The 14,092-nt window shown below is 35.8% G+C and overlaps 2 protein-coding genes across 2 annotated transcripts; both read left to right on the top strand.

The window, feature by feature from the left end:
• The first annotated feature begins 347 nt into the window (after positions 1-347).
• On the top strand, positions 348-7,954 carry LOC120266788 (chaperone protein dnaJ 10-like). Its single transcript, XM_039274444.1, has 10 exons — positions 348-590; positions 1,490-1,549; positions 1,946-2,028; positions 2,118-2,277; positions 3,090-3,219; positions 6,310-6,468; positions 6,703-6,881; positions 6,970-7,050; positions 7,137-7,295; positions 7,389-7,954. The coding sequence occupies exons 1-10, from the start codon at positions 504-506 to the stop codon at positions 7,482-7,484; spliced, it is 1,194 nt and encodes a 397-aa protein (XP_039130378.1). The 5' UTR covers positions 348-503; the 3' UTR covers positions 7,485-7,954.
• Positions 7,955-9,519: 1,565 nt separating this feature from the next.
• On the top strand, positions 9,520-12,233 carry LOC120267098 (chitinase-like protein 1). Its single transcript, XM_039274799.1, has 3 exons — positions 9,520-10,015; positions 11,262-11,415; positions 11,534-12,233. Exons 1-3 carry the CDS (start codon positions 9,676-9,678, stop codon positions 11,940-11,942), a joined length of 903 nt encoding a protein of 300 aa, XP_039130733.1. The 5' UTR covers positions 9,520-9,675; the 3' UTR covers positions 11,943-12,233.
• The last annotated feature ends 1,859 nt before the right edge of the window (positions 12,234-14,092 follow it).

The raw sequence follows: 14,092 nt of genomic DNA, 5'->3' as shown, positions 1-14,092 counted from the left end.
TATAATGCAGGCCGGTTGCTAATTACCAGCAACCGGCCTGTCAAATGGCCGAGTCAGTTCAAGGCACCTTCTAGGTTAACCGACCCAAGATGAACCCAAGCGCAGACTCATTCAGGGGGCCCTAACTTTCTGAGTAGGACTAGTCAGTCTACTGGGACCGTGCTGAGTCAGCGAGTGCGTAGGAGGTGAGGTATGCGCGCTCTCTAAACTAAATACGCGTTTTATAGGAATCAAACCGTTCTTTCTCTTTCTCTTTCTCTTTCTCTCTCTTATAGTACCTGCCAATCAGCTTGGCCGCTCTCTGTCTCCTCGTGGAAAGAGAATAATAGTTGGTCCTTAGGAAAAACACATTAAAAAGGAAAGAGAAGAACAAGAACGCAGAGAAACAAAGGATAGAAACGCGTTTGGCTGGCTGCGATTCAACCAGATCATCCCCCACCATCATCAGCATCAGAGCACCAGCTCCAGCATCGTTCTCTAGATCGGAGAAGGATTCAACAGAGATGGTAAAGGAAACAGATTACTACGATGTGTTGGGAGTTAGCCCTTCAGCAACCGAGACGGAGATCAAGAAGGCTTACTACATCAAGGTATCTCTTTCTTCTTTTTCATTGTTTTGTTTTGATCTCTCTTGTTCTGGTTCACAGTTGGAGAAATTTTAGCCCCTTGTTGTTTTCCTCCTCATTCTCATCCTCATCATCATCGTCGTCTTCGTCGTTTTCCCTTTTGATTTGTGATCGTTTCGAGAAAATTTCTTGCAATCCTGGTCTTTTCATTTGGGGATTGTTTAGTTTTTTTCTTTGATTCCCTTGTCAAAATGTTGAGCTGAAGTTTGTGGGAATTATTACCATTAGGGCAATCAGAACTTAAAAAGGAACCACGCTATGGATCAGTTTCCTACTTTCTTATTTTCTTTTCAAGATCGAATCTTTCAGAAGTGTACAAGTTGGTACTTTGGTAATGGCTGGCATTTCTTTTAGCTGCAAAAGTTTTAATTTTCTTGATTGAATATTCTAACTTGTGAAAGTTCGGAATTTGTGAGATTGGGGGATGCTGTACTGATGGAAAGAAACAACTTGAATGGTGTGCTGCTTCCTTTCTACCGTATTTCCTGAACTAAGTTTATGTCCTTTATGAAAAGATCCTTGTAAAGAAGGGCAACCAGAACTGATTTATTTTGATATCTTGTTCCATTGCATTCTTATCTATTGATGCTACCTTTTGGACTTATGTATGTTATAGTAACTATATTGAAATCTTGAATTCTGAATACTTTGGTGTATCACCATTCATGTCTTTTGAATTTTACATGTTTGACTTGGTTGTGGAATTTTTATAGTATAGTCTCTGATTGATCTTGTGGCTAGTATACTTTCTTGATGTTACAAAATCATTATCCTATCTCTTGATTTGCTATTAATGTCATTTTTCCCTCTGTGCTTATAATTTCTCTTTTTTCTATACCTGATTGCTCTTTCATGCTTTCCAGGCAAGGCAGGTCCATCCCGATAAAAACCCTAATGATCCCCAAGCAGCACAGAATTTTCAGGCAAGTTCTTTAGTTATCACAATTAGTCATTTTATCATCGTAATCCTTATTTATCTATTGGCAAGAGCAGTTATTCATCTTGTGCTAACTTAAAAATAGTTGTACACTTGTACGCAATCCATTTTCTGCCCAAATCAGAGCTGTGAAACATAGCCCACAATGCAATGACCTGGCTTGCTTTTCTTTTTTGAATAGATTGTCCTTAAAATGGAACACCTAGAATGGGTCCCTAAATAGAAGAAATGGTGCTAATGGAATTTTCCATAATCTTGTGAATGCAATAGTTACATCTCATCATGTGTATTTGTTTTATTAATCTTTTAAAAGTTTTCCCTGATAACATTCTGAAGTTTTCACCTTTAGAGTACTTTTTACTCAGTAATATTGTGGTTTCAGGCTCTGGGAGAGGCTTACCAAGTACTTAGTGACCCAACACAGCGCCAAGCTTATGATGTGTATGGAAAGGCAGGCATTTCGACGTGAGTTTCATTTTTTCTTTGTCCCATTTTTGGTTTTTCTTGGGTTGGTTGAGCAAAATGAGAAATATCATAATGTGTGTGTCATGCAGGGATGCAATTATTGATCCTGCTGCGATATTTGCAATGCTTTTTGGAAGTGAGCTTTTTGAGGAGTATATTGGCCAGCTTGCGATGGCGTCAATTGCTTCACTTGACATTTTCACTGAAGGGGAGCAATTTGATGCTAAAAAGCTTGAAGAGAAAATGAAGGTATCTTTGTAAAATTGGACATTAATGTAGTGTAGGTAAGAAGAAAGATTATACACAACTTTCTAGTCAAACATCAAGAACAAGAAAAGAATTCCTGTGAAATTCAGAAAACATTATTATTCAAGGATAGATCACATTGATCTCCATAAAACATAATATAAAGAGAACCCTAGAACTGCCCTATGGTGAAAACAAAAAAAAAAAGACCATAAACTAAATTATTAACTAAGAAAACTTAGATTGCAACAGACAAACTGGATATTAATGCTCCCTAGACCCTGAAATCATCAAAAAGAAATTGAGCTCAATGTGTTTTATTAGAAATTTGTGTTTGACTTTGTGATCAGAAACTCTTCTTCACCAAATCCTCTCTCCTAATTTTCTGGTGAGGTTGATTTTTACAGAACATAATAATGATTTTTTGCTTCTACTTTTGTAATTGATGTATGACGAACTGAGCAGTTTGCAATTGTTTCAGTTTGGAAGGAATTTAAATGGTATAAGTTTTATAAATAATAAATAAACTGTAAAATATGCAACTTTTGCCATGGCACCGAGGCAAAAGTTTATTTTGATGAATTTAATTGACATTATATTGTTATTGTATGTATTACAGTTTGATGATAAACAACAGATTATGAATGGGGTTCACAAAATGTTTATTGATTCTTGTCATAAAATATATCTGTAGAACATTCCTTCTCTTGTTTTGAGTTGTTTCAGGATTTTTTCATGTATTTATGCATTTGTGCATTTAGTTTCTCTTTTCTCTTGCAATGCTGTGAATGCTATCATTTCATCTCTTATTACAGGTTTTCCAAAAGGAAAGAGAAGAAAAATTAGCTGAAATACTTAAAAATCGACTCCATCAATATGTTCAACGTGACAAAGATGGCTTTATTAGTCATGCTGAAGCTGAGGTCGCAAGGCTTTCTAATGCTGGTAACTTTTTGAATTGTGCAATTGTTTTAGTCATTTTGTATGTCTGTCTTTTTTACGCTATAAAGTCTGAAGTGTTTGAGGAACCATGTTACCTGGTTCTAATATAAGCTGTTGCTTGATTTTTAGGGCGCCTATTATATTTTTGTTACTGAAAATCGTCAAAGATGTAGGGTTTGGAATGTTTTGATTGTTTAATTAAATTTTAATTTATTTCAAAATGTTTCTTTATTGTAGAATTTAAAATCTGAATATTATTAATTAACTTTTGAGCTTTACTCTTCCGCTCAGACTAAGGAAGACCTCCACTATGTTTTTCTAAAAGAGTGATGAGCAAATATGTTGTCAGAAGAAATGGATTGTCTGTTTGCATTACTGTCGCAAATTGTTCACTTTTGTTTCCTTCTGATTCTGTACCTATCCTAAGCTGACGTGGGTAATCTGATCCTCATTTTCAATTTTGTTGTTTACTTTTTTAGCTTGTTTTGTGGAACTAATAACTTTTTGGCATCAACAAATGACCTACTTTGGCCCAAAATACTGCAAGTCAATGCTGCTTATCATGATAAGACTTCATGAACTTACAATCCTCATTGCCAACTTGATTTCACCCAGCTACCCTAAAGATAGTTTCTAAGAATTCTTGTGCCTTTTTCCCCCTTTTTCTTTTTCTTTTTTCTTTTTTATTTTTGTTTATTTATTTATTTATTTTTGAGGAATCACGTTGAGTATTTTATATCTAAAGACTTCCAAATTCGTTTTAAATTAGGATCCAACTAAAACTTGACAATGGACTTTCATCTACTTAATCTTATATAATAGTTATGATGTAGATTCTTTTAGTCTTTTATGCAAATTCAAGCTAAAAAAAACTGAGCAGGCTTTGTCAATGCAGGCTTCTGTCTTAGCATCTTCATGTGATATTTAGATGGCATTTGAGAGTTTAATTAAAATCTTGACCTGTAGGATGTCTGCTTAAACCTGATTGCTGAATTTGTTGTTTCTTTTTCCTTAAAAAGGCAAGGCAAACAGTTTTTAAGTTCTAGATTCAACTTAAAATTTGCTTGCTTTTATACCCAAAAAACAAAGCAAAGAGTAGAAAGAAGCACTGGAAGTGGAAGCTACCAAGCCTTAAAATATGCTGCTTCAAGTTATTAAAGATTCCATTATTCTTTTTGACCTATTCTATATATTGCCATAACTTGCGCTGCAAATCAACAGTGACTGGGCTGATCCTCTAGTAGAACTTAGAAGCATGATATGTTGAAAAAGAGAGAAATTTTGCTTGGCTTCTCTCATACAACTACTTTTTGTTAGGTGTTCCAAGTGAAGATTTATTAGATCTTTAAGTGGGTGTTGCAAAAGCAGCAGATCGAGAGGACAAAGTTTTGAGGTTTTTTGAGAAATTGGCAATTATCTCCCTTGGTAATCAGAAGGATTTGAGAAGATGGTTTCTAGCACTAGACTCTGAATGCAACTCTCATACAATTACGTTTTTGTTAGGAGCCTCCAGCGAAGATTTATTAGATCTTTATGCGGGTGTTGCGGAAGCAGCAGAACAAGAGGATGAAGTTTTAAGGTTGTTTGAGAAACTGGCGATTATCTCCCTTGGTAATCAGAAGGATTTGAGAAGATGGTTTCTAGCAGTAGACTGTAAATGCAACTTCTTGGTGAAGAAATCTATTTGCTCTTGAGAATTGGGAATTATGAACACTTATAACGTGGTATTCCTGGAAGTTTGAAGTGCCATTGAAAATCAAATTGTCTTATCTGGCTTGCCTTACAGGATCTGGTATTCATGAAAGTGAATCTTGCCAGGAAGTGATGATATTTAGTAGACCAGCTATATTCATTATGCCATACAGAAAATAAATAGTTGCTTGACTCTTTATTAAGTGCAATTCTGTCCAACTGATCTGTGGCATTCAGTTAGTTTCTTGGATTCTCTTGCAATGTGCATATGTGCAGCATGTGGATTGGGGACTGTCCTGGATGTAGGTTGCTGGTGCATATCGAAGGTTCAGTGGATTTTGATTCTCATTGAGATCTTGAAGATCTCCCTTTGGTGCCTTTGATATTCATTCATGGAGAGTCTGGGTGACAGTTCTATTTATGTCTTTCTCTTTTCCCTTTTTTGTGTATGGTTTGTTGTCGTTTACTTGTTTTTATTGACTTCTTTCATTTATGGCCAATTGGCCTACTTTAATCTGACACTGGTGATGTAGTGAGTTTAGAAGAGAACACCACATGTTTGTAATATTGTCACTGCCTATTAGATGATAATTCATGATAGGAAAAATATGTAGGCATCTATGAGACTAACAGCAATTCATGAGTCATGATATAACATGAGAAGACATTGAAGTGGTACATATTTGAATTTGGTTCAACCATTGGCTCATATGCTATTGCCACAAGTATGCCTGTATTTTAAGTTTGTATATATGGACTACGGTTTGAGGGATCTTTGTTCATAAAGTTTATTGGTGGGCCAAGTGGCAAGCTCCAAATCAATTTTGTTACACTTCTAAGTTTTAAGTTTTACTGTATTTGTCCATCTCATAAATTTGCTTGCATGTCTAAGTTTGATCTGTACAATTACCATCAAACTCTTCCTGTTAAATCCAAGCTGGATTTATCTCTTTGCCCTGGTCTTATACTTGTCAAACCTGGCACAGTCTTATACTTGGCAAACATGGTGCAGTCTTGTACTTGGCAAACCTGACTGAGCAATAGAATGGTGTGGCTTGTTTTAAAATGTCTATTTAGTTGAGCATGTCATTTGCTGGTTAGCATCTGTATGTTTTCCTCACCAATTGGTGCTATGCAAATGCAAAGAAGCCTAGGTTCTGGACTTCTAGTTGCTCCTAGGGGAGACAGGCTAATCAGTAGAAAGCATCTACCTTGCTTTCCACCATAAGATTCAGAATACTAACATACATGTATCAAACAATATGGGATGCTTTAAAGAACTTCTTTTATCACTTGTGTTTGGTATTTTGGTGAAATATGCAGTCTTGCTGGATGTTTGAATGTAATGCAAATTTATTTTGAATTTCCACTGCGTATAATCAAATTTGATGTTTTACACAGCATATGGGGTGGACATGTTGAACACCATTGGCTATATATATGCAAGACAAGCAGCAAAGGAACTAGGGAAAAAGGCAATATATCTGGGTGTGCCATTTGTTGCAGAATGGTTCAGAAACAAAGGCCATGTGATCAAATCTCAATTAACCGCTGCGACAGGTGAATAGATGCCTTCAGTCATTTGTCAAAACACCATGCTCTCTTGCTCTGAATATACATTATGCACCGACTTGGTTGCTACTCTCTTTTAACTCTCATTTCTTGAATGATCTCTTGAACAATGCCAATGTGCATGTGTTCTTGGTTGCTCAATCGAAAATGAGTTGCTGAAGAAAACTGAACATATCACATTATTCAGAATTAGCATTACTGAGATGATTCACAATGGCGTAGGTGCACTCACTCTTATTCAACTGCAAGAGGACATGAAGAAACAGCTCAGTACTCAGGGAAATTATACAGAGGAAGAACTCGAGGAGTTTGTGATGTCAAACAAAAAGCTGATGGTTGACTCACTGTGGAAACTCAATGTCGTTGATATAGAAGCCACTCTATCCCGTGTCTGTCAGATGGTCAGTTTCCTTTCTATTTCTTGGTTAAAGTATATCTTTAGTTTTCTTCAATGACCCTATCTATTATATGGCAATATATTGATATTAGGTGCTTCAAGATAACACTGTGAAGCGAGAGGAACTCAAGGCCCGTGCAAAAGGCTTGAAAACTCTGGGAAAAATCTTTCAGGTATCCCATCCACTCATCATTTTGTGCAGTTTTGAACACTTCTCTTATAGTTGTGCTCAATTTTTTGATGGTATGACTTGCTACAGAGGGTCAAGTCAAACAATGCAAATGAGAGTGAAACATCACTGACAGGTGGAGTTCACAAGTTGAATGGAAATGAAGGTGGCAATGACGATAGCTCTCCTGATACATCACCAAAGCCTCCAGTGGAACAGCAAACTTACGGAACTCCTCTGACTACCCAGGTACTTACTAGACATCTTGTGTTTCAGCTGTGTACTTGGAAAGCACTTCTCCTGTGGACCATCATAAAACATTCTTATTTTGATTTGTATCAGAGTCCATATGTGGAGGCCCCTCAGTTTGCAGGATCAAACTATACCTACAACTTCCCCATGCCCACTGCACCACCCGGCGCCCAGAGGCATCCATGATCAGCAAACTACATAGGGAAATTAGGTTGATGAATTATGTAGCTCTTGTCGTGTATTATATTTTTGTGACATGATATCAAGGTAGCTCATGCTGTCAGGTGCTTTGCTTGTGTTAATTCAAATCGTATATGTTTTGATTAGCCCCCACCCCCACCCCCATTTGTTTTCGGGATCATGGTTAGCCTGATCCATAGTGTCATACAGAAAGGCAATGTGTCTTGATGTAGTAAAGTAATTCATGGTATTTTGCATGAGCCATAATGCCATACATGCCAAGACCCAATGTTGTACATGCAGCAGCAGAGGTTCCTCCTTGCATTATGTGTTGCCTTGGTTGAGGTTCATCTTTGTATGTGAATTTTTTCTGAGGAACATATTACTTTTGTACACACATTAATTGTTTCTCATACACTGCCTGATGCATGGATTAGTGATGTGTATTGTTCCCTTGGCAATTTGTTTGTGAACAAGTAATTTATGTGACTGTATAGTTGTTATTGGCTGAATAATTAATTAATTAATTAGCTGTTTTGACATGGTGTCGGTGAGGTGGTTGTATGAATGGAAATATTATTTAAGATGATGAGCAAGAAGCTGACAAGTCTGCAGCTACCACAATTGAATGAGAAGATGGGAAGGGCCATCAAGTCGATGGACGAGGAGGCGATTGTTGAGGCATCATTTCATTTTATTGAGAGAATGAAAGCCTGCCAACGACTGATGCTGACGTTCTTACTTTTACACTTGCATTCCAAGCGAAGAGAAACTTCTGAGATACCATATTTAGGGTTTTTTATTTTTATTTTTATTTTTATTTTTTTAATTAATAAATAGTGAAATTGTTTGTCACTTTCTTATGAGTTAATGTTATTTCATTTACGGCTGTTTAGGTTAATTTTTTCAATTGTCACTGAGCAATGAAAAGAAAAATATGAGACTGTGTTCTTCTATTTTGGTGACATTTAGTTGGCCTAGCTAAGTTTGCCTAAAAAAAGAGAGTTTAATAGACAAGTTGAGAAAAATATGTTATATTTTTAAGAATATTATATATATATATAATATAATATAAGTGGTCATTTAATTACGTTTATGTGGCGATTGGTTAAAAATCATTGTAAATACAGGGGTTCTAGGTTAAACGCAAATCCAAGATATAGTTTCATGCTAAATTGGCCTATAATTGAAATACACTAACATATGAGTTTTTTGTAATTTAATTTATATCAGGATTTACAAATTCATCTAAATAAATAGAATTTTTTTAAATAACTCTAAGAACTCATAAATCTAAATATGTTTAAATAAATAGGGCAAAATCATCTTTCATGTACATTTTTTTTTTAAATTTAAACTTTCAAATATTCTTGATTAGACACGGAATCTTTCAATCTCAATAATTATAATATATATTTTTAAAACACAAATAAAACCACATCTACAAAGTTTACCATCCCTTCTCTTGCTAAGCATAATTTATTAATTTACTTTTACAAATAAATAAGTTATATCGTTCAATGTGAGCTGGATTTTGAATTTATTTTCTTAAAAAAGATATGAACTAAATTTTGAATTTATTTTCTCACAAAATATTTGTTACCAATAAATTAAAAGGTGATTAATTAATAAACGCAATCAAAAGTTCATAAAAGATCTAATATCAATAGATTAAAAAGTCGATTATTAAACACAATCAAAACCTTACAAAACACTTACTGATAGATTAAGAAGTGGTCCACTGCTAAACACAATCAAAACCCTTTTAATCAAGCAAAAACACAATTAAAAAAGCAGAAGAAGACAAGCCAACAAATAAGTAAGAGAGAGAGAGAGAGAGAGAGAGAGAGAGAGAGAGGAGTGAAAATAGAAAAAGACCAAAAAAACAAGTAGCAGGGGCCCAGTAGTGGCTGTCAGCAAGGCTGTCTCTAAATCTTAGCCGTCAAATACCTCACCAGAAACCACGTGGACACACAATCAAGCGTCCAATGTGTCGGTGCGGGAGTGCTAGGTGTCATGAAAGCGCTTCCTCTCCCATTGCTTGCTTGCAGTCTAAACAATCACCCTAACTCATCACCATCATCATCCCCTTTCTCTTCCACCTCCGCCGAGGGGGCTTTCTACAGACGAATTCCTCCTATATCTCCTTCTCCTCCTTCTCCATTTCCATCTGCTACTGAGATCCAAGCATTCTGCAATGGCGAAGACGGTGTTGATGCTCGTCCTGGTAGGGTTGTGTTTGATGGCTGTTGAAGGGAAGTCGAAGGAGAAGGTGTGTGATAAGGGATGGGAATGCAGCAACTCCAAGTATTGCTGCAACGAAACCATCACTGATTTCTTCCAGGTTTATCAGTTTGAGAACCTCTTCGCTAAGCGCAACTCCCCTGTTGCTCATGCTGTTGGGTTCTGGGACTATCATTCTTTCATCACCGCCGCTGCTCTCTATGAGCCTCTTGGATTTGGTACTACTGGTGGTAAGCAGATGGCGATGAAGGAGGTTGCTGCGTTTCTTGGCCATGTCGGTAGCAAGACTTCATGTGAGATCTTCTTTGCTCTCTTTCTCTTGTTGGATTTCCAGATCTGATTTTAAGGTTTTGATTAGAAGTGGTAGGTGAATTTAGAAGAAAGGCTTGCAATTTGGGGGCAAGAATGATAAAGGCTTCAGCTTTGTTGAATTGTATTGCATCAATTAGGTGGTGAGGGATAGCTATTGGATCTTAACTTTTTGAATAATTAGAGGGAAAATTCTCGCATTCTTACTGAATTTATTGTTGGTGTAGAATCTGAGATCTATGTCTGTTCATCTACTTTTATGCATTTTTCTCATATCACTGGTTGTTCTTCCAAGTGAAAGAAAAAATTTGCAAAGTCATTCAGGAAATTCTTACATCATTGATTGAAATGAAAGTTTAAAATTACTGTAGCTTGTTATTGTCTGATTTGAGGCTTAATAGGTCCTTCAATGCTAGAGTAAATTTCGGCTTTTGGTTCTTCTATTCTAGTTTCTGTAAGTACTCAGTTGATTTGTGATCTTTGAAATCGAATAAAGATCTATCTTGACTCTCCAATCATTGTGGCAGAAATTACATTTCTTCATGGGTGACTTAATTTAATGTAGACATGAGAACATGGATTGAAGGGTAATGATGATGTTTAGGGACTTTGTAATTTTTGTGATAGGAACTATTTTAGTTGTCACCAGAAATTGTGTAAATGGAACTTGCCTTTGATGTGTATTATACTATGCTTTTTTGATGGTGGCACTGTGTAATTAGTGTAAACAGGACAGTGTGTTTTATATAAAATATGATAGTGACAGATGTTTATGGAATTCGAACAATTTTATTTATTGAAGTTTTTATGAAAGTTTTATTGGCAACATCTTCTGGGTTATATATAAATCACGTAATATATATACTTGTAGAGTTTAATCAATAATACAAACATCACTGCATAATTGGTAAATAACTAGCTTGATAGCATCATTTGTACTTGTGACTTGTTGATTTTATTTTATTTTTATTTTTATTTTATTTTATTTTATTTTATTTTTTATTTATTTTTGCTTGGTTCTGAGTTTTGACCATTTGATGGCAAAAGGGCACAAATTATTTATTCACAAAGTTTATTTCAATTATGAAATTATAGTGCCCTCTTTTATTTGAATAAATTGCAGCTTATCTACTTTTATCCAAAAAATAAATAAATAAAATAGATGGCGCCCTTCTTCATCTTCAGTGCTCTTACTTTTCTGATTCAAGAATCACAATCTACCACTTGCAGGCGGCTATGGTGTTGCAACTGGTGGTCCTCTAGCATGGGGACTATGCTATAATCATGAAATGAGTCCCAGCCAGATATATTGCAGTGACGACTACAAATATCCTTGCACCCCTGGAGCTGAGTACTATGGTCGTGGTGCTCTCCCTGTGTACTGGTATGCCAATAACCCCTCAAAATACATCCTCTCTTTTAACCTCTCGATAGCTGGATAATTAGGATGCAACTCTGCAGTGATCTGTGTGTGAGTTAAATCATCACTATTTGCCATTCAGGAACTACAACTATGGAGTAATCGGTGAGGCCATCAAGATTGATTTATTGAACCATCCAGAATACCTAGAACAGAATGCTACCATTGCTTTTCAAGCTGCTATGTGGAGGTGGATGACTCCGATGAAGAAGAAGCAACCCTCTGCTCATGATGTGTTTGTAGGTAACTGGAAGCCCACCAAGAATGATACTTTGAACAAGAGGCTGCCAGGTTTTGGGGCTACCATGAACATTCTCTATGGGGACCTTGTTTGTGGGAAGGGCTTCCCTGATGACATGAACACCATCATCTCACACTATCAATACTACCTTGATCTGATGGGTGTCGGCCGTGATTACTCCGGGGATAATTTGGACTGCTCAGAACAGGTGCCTTTTAACCCATCTAGTGATGAGAAAGCATCCTCTTAAGCAACCAATTGTTGAAGCATTCAGTGTCTTGTTTGATCCTCATTGAGGGTGCAAAAGAGTAAATAAGTGGTTGTGTTGTTTACCACCCACCCCATTGCATTCGTTCTGTTTTCAAGTATTTGTGTGAAACAATGATTATCTTCTTTCTTGTAGCAGGTTCAATGTTTATGTTCCCTATTTTGTAGATACATACCATTAAGACCAAATACTGTATATCCTACTTTTGCATGTGAAGACATTTTCAGTTGTTACTGTTTTTAGAGGTGGCGATTTGATCAAGTAAATTGTGAATGTTTTCACCATCTTATTGTTCGGTAGATAGGAGGGGTAGTGGTTTTCTGAAATTTAACTTTTCTCATTGCCTCAAATCTGTTTCAGCATGTCCTGTTATTGGTCTTGAAAATTTTTTTTCCTTTCAGTTTATTGTGATGCCATTTTGTAATGGCAAGTCAAAATGATTAAAGAAGTTTTAAGAGGAACGCCAATCTCTCTTCCATCTCTCTCTGATATTTTCTTATTATTGTTATTATTATTTCATGTTTTATATTATATATATCTATATATATATTTTTCCCCCCATTTTCTTCTCTAACATGCCTCTCATTCTTTTGCCAAAACCAAACCTATAATGTCTCTTAGCTTATTTTTTATTTCTTTTTAATTTTTTTGAAGCACAGATAAAATTTTGTATGAAACATATATATATATATATATATATATATATATAAGACACCAGTTTGGCATCAATTATTTCTCATAAAAATTTCATTATTTCCCATTTTACGCATGTATGTGTCATGTTTCCTTTGTATTGTCATGTACTTAATAACTCAAAAATCATTATTATTTCTCTTTTTTTTTTGGTATTCTTTTGATATTAGTCCAAGTTTATATGTATTTTTTTAAATTATGGGGGGCAACTAGTGAGCTTATAGCTAATAATTGTAACTATATGGGCAGTTAAAAACACTATTCATTATAAGGTATAATACTTGGGTTGGTCTTTTTATTATAGTTACTTTGCCATTTTGGTCCCTTATTATAAAAGTTATCAATTAGATCCTTCTATTATTCTAGGCAAATTAAGTCCCCACAACTAACGGTCGTCAGAATGTCCGTCTGCTTATGCTGATGCGGATTAAAATATTAAATAAAAATGATTAAAATATTAGAAAAACTATAAACTATTACAACAATGTAAATGGATGTCTCGGAGTTGGATTTTTAATGCTATATCATATCAGATTTATAATACTCACTATATGGAAACTAGAGATCAAGAGAAACAACTTTTGTATTCAAAGAAAAACTTAAACCCACTCTATTTTCCTTGAAAATTCACACAAGCTCACATTGAATGTAAAAAACCAGAAAAAACATTAACATTCTAATGAGAAAACACACAATATATCCCTGTAAAAGTTCAGTCACTGAAACGATACGAACCAGCTTAGTCACACCACACGCGTCGGGTTCTCCTCAGCTGCACCGCTTAACCAACTTTCATGCCTCGAACTTATTACAAAACTCTTGATCAACAAATCTCAGCCATCCAAAACAAACACAATCCAAGTCTTCTCTATTGCCTCGAACTTAAACCCCTGTCTTTGATGGATGAAATCCGGACCACACTGGCCTAACCCCGATGCTGGGGTTGTTCTTCCTGCTTCAAACTATGTGTTCTCTTGATCTTCAAATCCTGGCCATCCAAAATCTTCCCTCTGATTTCTCAACCAATTTAACGGACATTCAAACACAGGAAATGACACAACTACCCTCTATTTCTTAACTAATTACACCATGACAATTAAACTGTAGCTTCACTGCTTCTTCACTGCAATCTCTAATGGAAATTCGTTCATTCTTCAATCAATTCTAACAATTTAGGCGTAGGCGTTTTCAAAACCGAAACCCGTAAACCAGCACCACCTTTCTCTATGAGCCGCCGTCACCTTTGCCTCTATTTGACGTCCCAAAATGAGCCAGGACTAACGAACAACACTCTCTACTAATGGCATTATTGCCGCCTCATAGTCGGAGAATGGTGTTTGGATTGTATTACAAATGTAATTACCAATGTAACAATTCAAACCTTCATACAGTAACCCAAATTTATCACTATGTTCTTACAATAACTTGCCATTGTAATT

The sequence above is a fragment of the Dioscorea cayenensis genome, chromosome 8, assembly GCF_009730915.1.
Source record: "Dioscorea cayenensis subsp. rotundata cultivar TDr96_F1 chromosome 8, TDr96_F1_v2_PseudoChromosome.rev07_lg8_w22 25.fasta, whole genome shotgun sequence".
Lineage (NCBI taxonomy): Eukaryota > Viridiplantae > Streptophyta > Magnoliopsida > Dioscoreales > Dioscoreaceae > Dioscorea > Dioscorea cayenensis.
The sequence above is the reverse complement of the archived record's forward strand: the minus strand, read 5'-3'. Positions and strand labels throughout refer to the sequence as shown.